Source organism: Amphiprion ocellaris, chromosome 18 (genome assembly GCF_022539595.1).
Source record: "Amphiprion ocellaris isolate individual 3 ecotype Okinawa chromosome 18, ASM2253959v1, whole genome shotgun sequence".
Classification (NCBI taxonomy): Eukaryota; Metazoa; Chordata; class Actinopteri; family Pomacentridae; genus Amphiprion; species Amphiprion ocellaris.
The window spans coordinates 6,680,902-6,696,028 of record NC_072783.1 but is presented as its reverse complement, the minus strand read 5'-3'; the positions used below and the strand labels follow the sequence as shown (position 1 = coordinate 6,696,028).

The following is a 15,127-nucleotide window of genomic DNA, read 5'->3' as shown; positions in this document are numbered from 1 at the left end:
GTCGTGTGGACTGAGCTCCGGCCTTATTAGGAGCTGCAGACGGAGTTTAATCTGTAGTAAGGAGGCGGAGCAGGAAGCTGGATTTGGTCGTAGTAAAGTTTCCTTTTAAGGAGAAGCTGCAAAGGAACTTTATGGTCGTTCTGCAGAGAAACATTCCTCCTCAGCCCCCGTTATAAACACTACAGTACCCATGAGCCTCAGCAGCTGCTGGACAGACAAGAGACAGCATCAGTATCTGTATGAACGTGAAACCACAGATCATCCATCAAGACGGGACTGATGTGTATACTTTAACCTGTTAATATACACGTTATTAATACTTTAACCTGTTAATATACACATTATTGATACTTTACTGTATTAATATTCAGATTATTGCCATTTTAGTGTGTTAATATCCATATTATTGATATTTTAGTGTGTCAATATCCATATCATTGGTACTTTATTGTATTAATATCCAGGCTATTGGCACTTTACTGTATTAATATTCAGATTATTGACACTTTAATGTGTTAATGTCTTTAAATTCCATTGAAGCTGCCTCCTCCTGCCTGCTACAGCTTCCTACATTTCCCAGAGTTCTTTTCACCGACACCATATATGGAGCTTTTCTCTTGAGGTTTTTCTCCAAAACTCAGAAATCAGAGAAACATACAAACAGCAGCAATCAAGTCAAGACATTCTTCTTCATCTTCTTCTTTTTCTTCTTCTCTTCTTCTTTCCTCCTCCCCCTCCTCCTCCTCCTCGTCCTCCTCCTCCTCCTCCGTCCTTCTGTCCTGCTGTTTGTCTTTTTAAGGACATGCTGCAGCCTCCTCCTTCTGTCCTGTTAAACACTGACAGCTGAGGTTCATGTTCACCAGAAGATGAACTCATGGATCTTCACCACTGCACCAAAAACCATCCACAGATAATAGACCTGATGCCAGCGAGTCTCTTTATCAGATACAGATATGTAAAGTTAGAGTCTTCCTGGATTAATCCATTATCTGTAGCACCTGTGAACGCCCCCACGGTTCCACTGCGATGGACCAGTCCGACCTACTGATTTAACTCAACGTTTACCGGGTTTAAAACTCACAAAACACGACTCACAACTCACACAGAGACACACAAACAGCTGGAAGAGACTCAAAAAACTACAAAACTGACTCAAAGAGACAAAAACATGAACACAGACAGACACACACAACAGCTGGATGCCAAACAGCTGTAATAACACACAAAACCACCACAAATTCAGACAAAAACCCATGAAAAGACCAGAAAGACGAAAACTGACTCAAACAGATGCTAAAACAACAGAAGAGATGCTAAACAACACAAACAGATGCTAAAACATCAAACAGATGCTCAAACAACACAAACAGATGCTAAAACAACACAAGCAAATGCTAAAACAACACAAACAGATGCTAAAACAACACAAACAGATGCTAAATCAACACAAGCAGATGCTAAAACAACAAACAGATGCTAAAACAACAAACAGAAGCTAAAACAACACAAACAAATGCTAAAACAACACAAAGAGATGCTGAAACAACACAAACATGCTAAAACAAGACAAACAGATGCTAAATCAACACAAGCAAATGCTAAAACAACACAAACAGATACTAAAGCAACACAAACAGATGCTAACCAACACAAGCAAATGCTAAAACAACACAATCAGATGCTAAAACAACTCAAATAGATGCTCAAACAACAAACAGATGCTAAAACAACACAAACAGATGCTAAAACACAAACATATGCTAAAACAACACAAAGAGACGCTAAAACAACACAAACAGACACTAAAACAACACAAACAGATGCTCAAACAATAAACAGACGCTAATACAACACAAACAGATGCAAAATGAACACTAACAGAAGCTAAAAAAACACAAACACAGATGCTAAAACAACACAGATGCTAAAACAACACAAACAGATGCTAAAACAACATAAACAGATGCTAAAACAACACAAACAGATGCTCAAACAACAAGCAGATGCTAAAACAACAAACAGATGCTAATACAACACAAACAGATGCTAAAACAACAAACAGATGCTAATACAACACAAACACACAGAAGTAAGTTGTAAACTAGTTCTAGACTTGGTTCTAGACTAATTTGGACTGGTTTTGGACTGCTGGAATACTACTTTAGAACTGGTCTGGACTTGGTTTGAGTCCGGTTCCCAACAGGTTTGGAACTGGTTTGGTTCAGTTCTGGTTTCTGTGAGATCAAACCAGCTGATTCCTGGTTCTTCCTGTAGCTTAGGACAGTTCTCTATGTTCTCCATGTTCTTTATGTCCTCTATGTTCTCTATGTTCTTTATGTCCTCTATGTTCTCCATGTTCTTTATGTTCTCTATGTCCCTTATGTTCTCTATGTTCTTTATGTTCTCTATGTTCCTTATGTTCTCCATGTTCTCTATGTTCTTTATGTTCTCTATGGTTCTTATGTTCTTTATGTTCTCTATGTTCTTTATGTTCTCTATGTACCTGATGTACTCCGTGTTCTCTATGTTCTTTATGTTCTTTATGTTTTCTATGTTCCTTATGTTCTCTATGTTTTTTCATGTTCTCTATGCTTGTTATATTCCGTATAAAGTGTTGTTCTGCTGTTGTTGGAACACTTTCAGTCAGCTGATTGAGGATCTTTGTTTTTGAAGCCTCTGAACCTTAACACTAGTACAGAACCCATGAGAACCCATGAGAACCCATGAGATCCATGCTGCTGCCTAACTGACCCATCAGGGTTCTTATTATAGTTGTGGAACCGTTTAACCAGCTGAGGAACATCAGCTGTGATCAGCATAAATCAGTCGGCAGCAGAACAGCTGAGAATGAACCCGATGGCACACAGAGTAATCTGATTACACAGAGTAATCTAACTACACACAGTGATCTAACTACACAGAATAATCCAACTACAGAGTAATCTAAGTACACAGAGTAATCTGATCACACAGAGTAATCTAACTACACAGAGTACTCTGATTACATAGAGAGTAATCCAGAGTGTGTCTAGATAGATGCTGACTACAATTCATGCCAAAGCAGAGAGAATTGTGGGAGTTTAGCTAACATTGTAAGCATGTAGCTAGCATTGTGGGAGTTTAGGTAGCATTCTGAGCATGTAGCTAGCATTGTGGGAATTTAGCTAGCATTGTGAGCATGTAGCTAGCATTGTGGGAGTTTAGGTAGCATTCTGAGCATGTAGCTAGCATTGTGGGAATTTAGCTAGCATTGTGAGCATGTAGCTAGCATTGTGGGAGTGTAGCTAGCATTTTGGGAGTTTAGTTAGCATTGTGGGAGTTTAGCTAGCATTGTGGGTATGTAGCTACCATTAAGGGAGTTTAGCTAGCATTGTGGGAGTGTAGCTAGCATTGTGGGAGTTTAGCTAGCAGTGGACACCATGACAAAAACCAATGTTCTACTTAATGACCTCCACCCAGAACAGATGTTTAACAAACTGTGAAACTAGCTGATCGATGAATAAATATCAACTGACACGCTGATTATTGATGATGTTTCTCAGCATCTAGACAAGTTATTCTCTCCGTTAAGAACATCTGTCTGAGGGTTAGCCGTAAAGGTTTGGCCTGGTATTGATCAGCTCTGATTCTGATCACTGAGATCAGATCTGGAAACTCTCAGAATCATCTTGTTGATGCTGATAAATTTTTTAAGGTGCAACATTATTTTTGGATTTTGTTGGCATCATCCATCTCCAGCTTTACTCTGTAATTTAAACTTCAGCATTAGTCAATTTAAAACTAAAGTCAAACTGAGGTAACTTTGTGCAGTTAGCATTAGTTTAATAATTTAAAACTCTAAAAGACTTTGTTAGAGCTCTCAGAGAATTTCTACTGAGGCTGAGAATAAAACCATCGACACACGTCAAGCTAGCTAGCTACATATCAACACTGTTCCCTATGGCTTGGTTGTGCACTTAGCTTGTTAAATATAGCATTAACATTAATTTGAAAGTTAGCTTTTGAAACACAATGAATAATAACTGCTTGATGGCACAATGTCACTCTTTCTCTTAGCTTGATAGCTAACATCCAATCTATTACTTTAGCTAATTGTCAGTATTGGCTACTTCACTGCATGTCTATTACTTTAATATTTTTAAAACATTTATCCATCACTTTATAGAGTTTATGTGCTGTTAGCTTGCTAGCTATGACATTAGCATTAACATGTTTAAAAAGATGACCATTAAAACACCATGATTCATAACAGCTAGCTGTCTAGCTAACTAGCTACACATTACCTACTTTTCCCAAGAGATTTGTAGTGTTCAAAGCCTGCTACTAATAATGTTAGCATCATCTCTCTATTTAAGTTAGCTTTCAAAACACAGTAATTAACATTGTTTAGCAACAATTAGCAACAACAAAAATGAATGCAACAATAATCAGCATTGTTTAGCAACAATTAGCAACAATGTTAGCTGGACAGCTAGTTGTTGCTAATCATGGTTGAGTTCATTTTTATTGTTGTCGTTTTACGTGTTTTCAGGTTTTTAGAAGATTTTATTCATTTCAAGGCTGCAGCTGTTAAAGTTCCTCAAACTATAATTACTTTATTGTCTTTGTTCATGAATCTTAGTTCAAAAATTTAAAAAAATAAGTTTAATTAACGCGTTGTGAATTATTGGAGCTGATTATATTTTACAGTGATGATCTGTGAAGTAGAAAACGAAGCTGTGAGGAACCAGAAAGCAGAAGTCGGGTTCTCTGGATATCAGCTGCTGAGTGAAGCTCATTAAAGAGCCGAAAGTTCAGATCAACACTGTCACCAGCTGCTGACTGTCAACAGTCAGACGTCACCACTCAACCTGCTGCGGTCCGACCAGAACCAGGTCCCCGGAAATCTGGACAGCAGAACAGTTCCACACAATCTGCAGCTTTACACAGATTTAGCTTCCAGATGAATGAAACCCTCCGTTGCCTCAACAGCTCAACCACAGGAAGGACCTACAAGAAGAAGAAGAACCATGAAAATCCTTTAATCCGAGTTCAAAACCTCTCAGTACAGGAGAATCCGTTCATTCATTAAAAACAGTTTCACTGCTTTTACCACAGACAATGTCTGAATTCTAATCTGAACTTTGAAACTTTGGTAAAATGATTTGAACCTTTCAGACGGGCTGGTGACGTTCCAGCTCTGCTTCTGTAAAACACGGAGGATGGAGGGTCAACAAACAACAACGTCAACAAACAACGACATCAACAAACAAGGATGTCAACGAACAACAACGTCAACAAAACATCAAAAAACGACATCACAAACAACGTCAACAAACAACATCAACAAACTACCTCAACAAACAACATCAAAAAACAACATCAACAAACAATGTTAACAAATAACATCAACAAACAACAATGTCGACAAACAACATTAACAAACAACAACGTCAACAAACAACGTCAATAAACGACGTCAACAAACAACATCAAAAAACAACAATGTCAACAAACAATAACGTCAACAAACAACAATGTCAACAAACAACAACGTGAACAAATAACATCAACAAACATTAACAAATAACGTCAACAAACAACGTTAATAAATAACGTCAACAAACAACAACAACAAACACTGTCAAGCCTCTTGCCCACTAGATGCATTTTTTTCCTGCATGTAACTGCGATGCATGGTGTGTGGCCACTAGAGGGCGACTACGTTGTCACATGACGGCGCTTGAGCTTCAGCAGCCACTACTAAACTACTAGTTTGGACGTTTGATGAAAGTTTCACGATGCGTCGGACCTCCACACGCCAGACCGAATTTGCATAAAGTAGAAGTCGAGACTACTTTATGCAAATGAGCTGCGGCAGCTCCGTGGAGATGCATCAGATTGCAGCTGGAAACTCACTGAAAGACACTGCATGCTGCATGCTGGTCCGGTTTTGGTGCGTTTCAAGCTGCGATCCAGCGTGTGGAGGTCCGACACATCGTGAAACTTTCATCAAACGTCTAAACTAGCTGTCAGTGAACTAAACCAGGACAGATTTAGCTGCTGCACAGCTTATTTCTCACCTCAAATACTGTCAGAAATATTTTTCGCCAAAGTGTTTTCTAAATAAAACAGAAAGTTTGTGGCCGAGCCGCCATGTTGGTTCGACGCATCTACCGGACTGAAGCTAAAAGCGCTGTGACCTCTAGTGACCTCTAGAGATCTCCACGATGCGTGTGATTTTCAGATGCGGCGCGTTTACATGCAGGAAAAACTCATCTAATGGACACACAGCTTCAGACTGAAACATCAACATGATGGAAATCCAGAACAAACACACTTTGACTACAATATTAAAATATGATGTTATTATGTTGGACAGAGACAGCGTCTCAATTAAAACAAACATTTTTCATCAAGCACAGAAATCTTCTTACAAGAGTTTCCCAGTCAGAGTTTTGGACTGTTTTGTGGTTTGTTTTGTAGTTTGTTTTGTAATTTGTTTTGTAGTTCATTCTGTTGTTTGTTTTGGTGACTTCAGACTCACCTCGGCTGGTTTTGGATAGTGTTTTTTTTTCTGTCGATTCAAACCATTACCAGTTAATTTAGCTAGATAGGGATTAGCAGCAGCTAGCCATCTTTCTAGCTAGTTAGATACACATCAGCTACTTTTCCCCAAAGATTTATTCTGCTGTCAGCTCGCAAACAGTAGCATTAGCATTAACCTGCTAATTAGGTTAGCCTTCAAAACATGTTTGCTTACTGTTAGCTTTCTGACTAGCTAGCTAGCCACAGTTTAGCTACTCCTCCCCATGGTTTGGCTCTTAGCTTGAAATCTGTGACCTCAGCATGAATTTACCAATTAGGTTAGTTACCACAATGGTTAGTGACTGCTAGCTGCCCAGCCAGTTAGCTACACGTGATCTAGTATTCATTAAGGACCGATTGTGCTCCTAGCTTGCTAGCAAACCCTTTTATCCATTATTTTAGCTAACTTCTACATTGGCTACTTAGCCGGAGATGTTTTCCTTTTATCTACTTTTATCAATTATTTATCACTTCAGGTAGATAAAAATGATTTGTAGCTGCTAGCAGTGTTTCTATCTAGCTAGCTACATGTCAGCTACTTTTCCCTATAGATTTGTTTTGCACTTAGCTTGCCAACAATAACATTAGCATTGACTCACTAATAAAACAGTAACAATTAGTACCTGTTAGCTTTTTAGCTAGTTAGCGGCAGATCAACTACTTCTACTGTGCTTTTCACTTGCTAACAATAACATTAGCATGGACTTGCTAATAGGGGCTGCACAGTGGCGTAGTGGTTAGCACTTTCGCCTTGCAGCGAGAAGATCCCTGGTTCGCGTCCCGGCTTTCCCGGGATCTTTCTGCATGGAGTTTGCATGTTCTTCCTGTGCATGCGTGGGTTTTCTCCGGGTACTCCGGCTTCCTCCCACAGTCCAAAAATATCCATCCATCCATCCATTATCTATACACCGCTTATTCCTCACTAGGGTCGCGGGGGGGGCTGGAGCCTATCCCAGCTGACTCGGGCGAAGGCAGGGGACACCCTGGACAGGTCACCAGTCTGTCGCAGGGCTACATACAAAGACAAACAATCACTCACACATTCACACCTACGGGCAATTTAGAGTAATCAATTAACCTCAGCATATTTTTGGACTGTGGGAGGAAGCCGGAGTACCCGGAGAGAACCCACGCATGCACAGGGAGAACATGCAAACTCCATGCAGAAAGATCCCGGGAAAGCCGGGACGCGAACCAGGGATCTTCTCGCTGCAAGGCGAAAGTGCTAACCACTACGCCACTGTGCAGCCCCGTCCAAAAATATGCTGAGGTTAATTGATTATTCTAAATTGCCTGTAGGTGTGAATGTGAGAGTGATTGTTTGTCTATATATGTAGCCCTGCGACAGACTGGCGACCTGTCTAGGGTGTCCCCTGCCTTCGCCTGAGTCAGCTGGGATAGGCTCCAGCCCCCCCCATGACCCTAGTGAGGATTAAGCGGTGTATAGATAATGGATGGATGGATGGATGGATGGATGGACTTGCTAATGCTAAAGTTAGCTTGTTGAGGCCGTTGAAGGAGGAGTTTTCTATTGTTTGGCCAGCTTACCTGGAGAGGGCGGGGCTTATGGCCTTTACCTACATTTTGGGGTTTGAATTATCAATAGAATCACTGAAACGTAGTGATCTGATGCTAACGGCGTTAGCTCTGGAGCTGCTGTGGATGTTTCAGCACCACCTGCGGGTGAGTCCCGTCACTTGAGGAACGTCTGCTTCCTGTGGACCTGGATGTTTCCTGGAGCTGCTCCACATCTTCTGCTGCTCTCGCTGGAATGCAGTGAATGATGGGAGAAAGTCCGGCGGCGCCACAACTCGTCTGATTGGCTGCCTCCCTCAGGGCCTGCCCTATAAGGAGAGAAGCCGAGGAGAGAGAGGGAGGAGGAGGAGGACGAGGAGGAGGTGCAGCCATGTTTGGGATGAAGGATGGATGGTGGACGGGTGGAGGAGGAGGAGGCTTCATAAACTCAGACACAGACTTCAGACGCTCACTTCTGTCCGGCCCCCCCACGTCCCAGCAGCCCTGCACCGCAAGGTAAGACCTCACCTTCATCCTCATCCTCACCTTCATCCTCATCCTCATCCTCACCTTCATCTCCTGTTTCTCTTGTTTCTGTGTAAATGTGAGAAAAGTAGGAGAAACTGCTGAACTGCTTCTTTAATCCCCTGAACTCCATCTTCACCTCCTCATCTTCATCGTATCTTCATCTTCAGCTCCTCCTCTTCTTTCTGTAAATGTGATGAAACCAGTTAAACTCCAGTTCCTTTCTGCTGTTCTTACTGGATTAAATGTCTCTTTCTTCTTCTCTCTTTTCTGTCCTCTCAGTTCTAACTTCAGTTAATCTGCTCAAACTTCTGCCTCGTCGTCCTGCAGGATCTAAATAAATGCTGGACCACTGTGACTTAAAAACATCAAAATAGCAGCTGGTATCAGTAATAACGACACGTTCTGCTTTTAAAACAGTAAAACTACAGTAAAATGATTGTTTGTTGCTGAGTGGATTTGGTTTATTTTTACAGAGAACGTGTAAATAAATCCTTTTTTATCTGTGCTTTTATTGGATACTATCTTGAACGAAACAGAAAATCTGTAAAATATCAGCTAGATTTATATGCAAATTTGTTTAGAAATGATGGCAAATATCTGCCAAAGATATGTTGCTGATTTAATTAAAATGATTGTATTTGTAGAGTAAATGATCTGATTGACTTTTAGTCTTTACATGTAAATTAATATTTTTATTATCATCTATAATTTAACTGTGAAAGTCTGTGAAGCAACAGTGGAAAAAAACTTTTATTTTGACAGTCTCCTCTTCCTTCATTATGTTCCAGCTGCTGATTTTGTAAAAAAAAGACTTTTATTTTGACAGTCTGAATCCCATCTAACCTCCTGCTGTTTTTCTGAACCGTCCTGTATGTACATGTAGCTTCAGGTTTTCAAAGCAACATCTGGACCGTCCACTCTTTTCCGTTTCCAGATCCTCATTTATGGAACTAAACTGTGCTTCTAATGTTTCTTCTGGAGCTTTCTATCACTCGTCCTGGTCTTCATCTGAACGCTCTGGAAGAGGCTGGAAACTCCTTAAAACAACCACTGATTTTAAACAGGATAAAAACATTCAAAGTCATTTATTTCTCCTGTTTTCAACCAGCAGGACTCATTTAAAAAGACCTTGAGTGGAACATTTTGGAGTTTTTAAAGTTCTAAAATCTACGTTCAGTCAGAAACACGTTCCAGGAAGAATAAAAAGATTTAAAAAATAAAATAAAAATACATTTAATTTTGATATCAAAATAGTGCTTCTAGTTCCAGTTTCTCGTTATTTAGTTTAATGAAAATATTAATGAATAAAACCAATAAAATGAAATGTAAATATAGAATAACTTGTGACGACAGTATTATTATTAGTTGATCATTTTATTAGAACTAAATCTGGAAAAATTGTTCAGTTCATGTTGGATTTATATTTGTTTATTTATAATGTTCATTTACATTAAACCTAAAATCACTGATTATTGTTATTTGTTCAAAAAATATGAAAAAAGTATGTAAAATAAAAAGGAATAAAATTGTGGAATGTTAAAGTTTTATTAAAGCTTGAAAACTATCAAAATGCAAAAATTCCAGATACTAATTAGAACCAGAAACAACCAGTATATTATTAATTAATTGATTTGTTTATTCATTTTAGTCACTAATCAGGGTTTTATTCTTGGCAGGAATTAATAAAATAAATTTAAACTAATGATCCATTATCTGGAGACGAAATAAAACTCTTTACAGATCATCCCATTATTTAACCTTATTAATTAGTTATTAATTAATAAACTTAATATTATTCTAATATATCATCCAGCAGTTGCTTCAGGAGAACACAGAGCATTTTAGAAAATCAAACTTCATGGTTTTTGTTGTTTTAAAGGTTTTAGGAGGAACTAAAGTAGATCAGAAGTTATGAACTCATTAGTTCCAGAATAAACTGAGGGAACATTTAAACGATAACAGCAGCGGCGCCCTCTGATGTCTGGAGGTCTGAACTGTCTGCAGATTTAAAAATGATTTCTACTTTTATTACAAAATCACATTTAAAACAAAAAAACATAGATTTTCAAAGAAAAATTTGTTTTTATGATATATAATAGATACAATATAATATAAGTCTTAAATAAATTCAGTGATTTATGTTTTTAAATTTAAAGTGAAAACTACAGAGATTTAAACAGAATTAAATATTTAGTCTGTTTATTCTGTTACAGGAGGATTTAGGTACTGAGTGACAGCACACCAACAACAACAACAATAAAACAACAATAAAAAACAACAACAATAACAACCACAACAATAAAAACAACAACGATAACACCAACAGACAGACAGACAGACAGACAGGTAAACAGGTAAACAGATGTTTGGTCTCATATAAAGAGGGGATGGTGGGCGATCGAGGCAGGCAGCAGAGGGGGAGAGAGGCAGCGCCTGCTTCATGCCCTAATAAGGAAGTTTTCCCAGAGTTCCTTGTTGCTGGTCAGGGGGGCGACATCATCCCTCATCTCCTAGTTTGGTGCTGCAACTGCAGGTCTGAAGAACACTGAAGGAACTGAATCCATGTTCTGATGTTCCTCTGAGCTCAACTTAGTGTTCTCCTCCTGTCTGATAGAGGTTCCTGTTAGAACTCTTTCTTTCTGTTAGAGGTTCCTGTTAGAACTCCTTCTGTCTGTTAGAGGTTCCTGTTAGAACTCCTCCTGTCTGTTAGAGGTTCCTGTTAGAACTCCTCCTGTCTGTTAGAGGTTCCTGTTAGAACTCCTTCTGTCTGCTGGAGGTTCCTGTTAGAACTCCTTAGAACTCCTTCTGTCTGTTAGAGGTTCCTGTTAGAACTCCTTCTGTCTGTTGGAGGTTCCTGTTAGAACTCCTTCTGTCTGTTAGAGGTTCCTGTTAGAACTCCTCCTGTCTGTTAGAGGTTCCTGTTAGAACTCCTTCTGTCTGCTGGAGGTTCCTGTTAGAACTCCTTAGAACTCCTTCTGTCTGTTAGAGGTTCCTGTTAGAACTCCTTCTGTCTGTTGGAGGTTCCTGTTAGAACCCGTTCTGTCTGCTGGAGGTTCCTGTTAGAACTCCTTCTGTCTGCTGGAGGTTCCTGTTAGAACTCCTTAGAACTCCTTCTGTCTGTTAGATTTTCCTATTAGAACTCCTTCTGTCTCTTAGAGGTTCCTGTTAGAACTTCTTCTGTCTGTTAGAAGTTCCTGTTAGAACTCCTTCTGTCTGCTGGAGGGTCCTGTTAGAACTCCTTAGAACTCCTTCTGTCTGTTAGAAGTTCCTGTTAGAACTCCTTCTGTCTGTTGGAGGTTCCTGTTAGAACCCATTCTGTCTGCTGGAGGGTCCTGTTAGAACTCCTTAGAACTCCTTCTGTCTGTTAGAGGTTCCTGTTAGAACTCCTTCTGTCTGTTGGAGGTTCCTGTTAGAACCCATTCTGTCTGCTGGAGGTTCCTGTTAGAACTCCTTCTGTCTGTTAGAGGTTCTGTTTTGTGTTCCTGTTTGGTTCCTCTGTCAGTGTTCTGTTTTGATGAAGACAAATAATCACATAATAATCACATGTTCTTTTCTGTGGTTCTTTGATCTGTTGAATTGAAGTTTATTTTTGATCAGTTCCCTGCTGTATCAATAAATGATCAATGAGGTGCTAACTGATCGATGGGTTCCACAGTGTGAGTCGTCGTAGCGTCGCCCACAGCGCCCCCTGCAGTCATGTGTGATGAAGAGGAGAGCACCGCTCTGGTCTGTGACAACGGATCTGGGCTCTGTAAGGCCGGGTTCGCCGGAGACGACGCCCCCAGAGCCGTGTTCCCCTCCATCGTGGGCCGGCCCCGGCACCAGGTGAGTGGTCCAGCTAATGCTAATTCTAATGCTAACCTGTGATCCTTCAGCTTCACTTAGAAACACTCGTTACAGTGAAGGGTTAGCTGAATGAGCACAGGTGCAGAGAGGCCACGCCCATACAGGTGTAGGGCCTGCAGGTGAATGTGTGTCTGTGTGTGTGTGCAGGGCGTGATGGTGGGCATGGGGCAGAAGGACAGCTACGTGGGCGACGAGGCTCAGAGCAAGAGAGGAATCCTGACCCTGAAGTATCCCATCGAACACGGCATCATCACCAACTGGGACGACATGGAGAAGGTCCCTGATCAGTAACCAATAATCACTAATCACCTGTCAATCCATGCCCATGCTGATGATTGTCTGCTCTGTGATTGGTCAGATCTGGCATCACTCGTTCTACAACGAGCTGCGAGTGGCTCCTGAAGAACATCCGACTCTGCTGACCGAAGCGCCGCTCAACCCCAAAGCCAATAGGGAGAAGATGACGCAGGTACTACTGCAGTACTAGACAAAATACTGCAGTACTACTGCTGCAGTACTACATGCTATAAGGCAGTACTACACCTTTTACTACAGTACTTCAGATGATACTTACCCAATATACATTACACTGCAGTGCTACACGTTATACTGTAGTACTGAACATTATAGTGCAAAAATAGGCATTTTACTGCAATACAACTCATTATACTACAGTGCTACACAATATATTGCTAAACACTACTTTGTATATGACACAGGTAGTACTACAGTACTGCAGAATGGTACAAGTAGTACTGTAGTACTACATAAGGGTACAGGTAGTACTGCAGTACTACAGAACTAGTACTAACATGAGTGTGTGTTTCAGATCATGTTTGAGACCTTCAACGTTCCTGCCATGTACGTCGCCATCCAGGCCGTCCTGTCTCTGTACGCATCTGGAAGAACCACAGGTTGAACCACAATAAAAGCCAAAGTTTAAAATGTAGTTGCGGTTTAACACATCATGTGACCAGTCCATCTGTCTCCATGGCGACCTGTCCTGCAGGTATCGTCCTGGACTCAGGTGACGGCGTCACCCACAACGTGCCGATCTACGAGGGCTACGCTCTGCCCCACGCCATCATGAGGCTGGACCTGGCAGGACGCGACCTCACCGACTACCTCATGAAGATCCTCACTGAGCGAGGATACAGCTTCGTCACCACAGGTAGGCCGCACCTCACCTGGAGGCTCACCTGGAGGCTCACCTGGAGGCTCACCTGGAGGCTCACCTGGAGGCTCACCTGGAGGCTCACCTGGTGGCCTACCTGGTGACTCATGACTCACTTGTGTGTCTGCAGCGGAGAGGGAGATCGTGCGGGACATCAAGGAGAAGTTGTGCTACGTGGCGCTGGACTTTGAGAACGAGATGGGAACGGCGGCCACCTCGTCCTCTCTGGAGAAGAGCTACGAGTTACCTGACGGACAGGTGATCACCATCGGCAATGAGAGGTTCCGCTGCCCAGAGACGCTCTTCCAGCCGTCCTTCATCGGTCAGACACCTGTCTACCTGTCTGTCCACCTGTCTGTCTATCTGTCTGTCCACCTGTCTGTCTGTCTATCTGTCTGTCCACCTGTCTGTCTGTCTGTCTATCTGTGTGCCAGGTGTGTTGTTGTTGACCTTCAGTCGTCTCATTGGCTGTAAAACAGAAACAAGCGATTTAGTGAACATGACAAACTAGAATCAGTGATTTAATCGATCAGGTGATTGGTTAACTGATCCCGGACTCACCTGTGTGCAGGTATGGAGTCGGCAGGTATCCATGAGACGACCTACAACAGCATCATGAAGTGTGACATCGACATCAGGAAGGATCTGTACGCCAACAACGTTCTGTCCGGAGGAACCACCATGTACCCCGGGATCGCAGACCGCATGCAGAAGGAGATCACAGCTCTGGCTCCTAGCACCATGAAGATCAAGGTGTTCACCTCATCTGACACACCTGACATACCTCAAACACATCTATTACATAAATGTAAACATAAACATAAATATAAACATAAATGTAAACATAAACATGAACATAAATGTAAACATAAACATACAAAGATAAACAAAACTAACTCTGCCCACGTGTGTCCCCAGATCATCGCCCCCCCAGAGAGGAAGTACTCGGTGTGGATTGGAGGTTCCATCCTGGCGTCTCTGTCCACCTTCCAGCAGATGTGGATCAGTAAGCAGGAGTACGACGAGGCCGGACCCTCCATCGTCCATCGCAAGTGCTTCTAGAGGCGCCGCTGTAGCCCCGCCCTCCGCCGCCATCTGTAGCCCCGCCCCCCACGCCATCTTTATTTTAACGCCACTGAGCACCAGCCCCAGTCTCCAGCCGTCGAGATCTCCGTCAGGTTTCCTCTCTGCTCACGTCAAACTGTGAACGTCGTCCCTATTTAGCCCCGCCCACCCCACATGTGGCCCCGCCCCCTCTGTCCTCCATGTTGTGTCTTGTCAGAAAGTGTGTTTTTATTTTTGATGACTAAAGCCTGAATGTTTCCCGCTGGTGTCGCCTCCCATCGTCGGGGAACTGAGCGCGCTCACGCAGCGTCATGATGATGTCACATGGCAGGTGAGCAGGAGGCGTGTCCTCGGAAGAAGGTGATGTGATGTAACAACGTGGAGGCGACAGTCGAACACCTGAAAGACAATAAAGAGCTCTCATACAAGAAA

At 41.8% G+C, this 15,127-nt stretch overlaps 1 protein-coding gene across 1 annotated transcript; it reads left to right on the top strand.

Annotated features, from left to right (window-relative positions):
• Positions 1 to 8,438: 8,438 nt before the first annotated feature.
• Positions 8,439 to 15,127, top strand: acta2 (actin alpha 2, smooth muscle). The gene is made up of 9 exons (XM_023270208.3): positions 8,439 to 8,598; positions 12,266 to 12,435; positions 12,604 to 12,732; positions 12,815 to 12,925; positions 13,286 to 13,370; positions 13,466 to 13,627; positions 13,761 to 13,952; positions 14,202 to 14,383; positions 14,549 to 15,127. Exons 2-9 carry the CDS (start codon positions 12,307 to 12,309, stop codon positions 14,690 to 14,692), a joined length of 1,134 nt encoding a protein of 377 aa, XP_023125976.1. The 5' UTR covers positions 8,439 to 8,598; positions 12,266 to 12,306; the 3' UTR covers positions 14,693 to 15,127.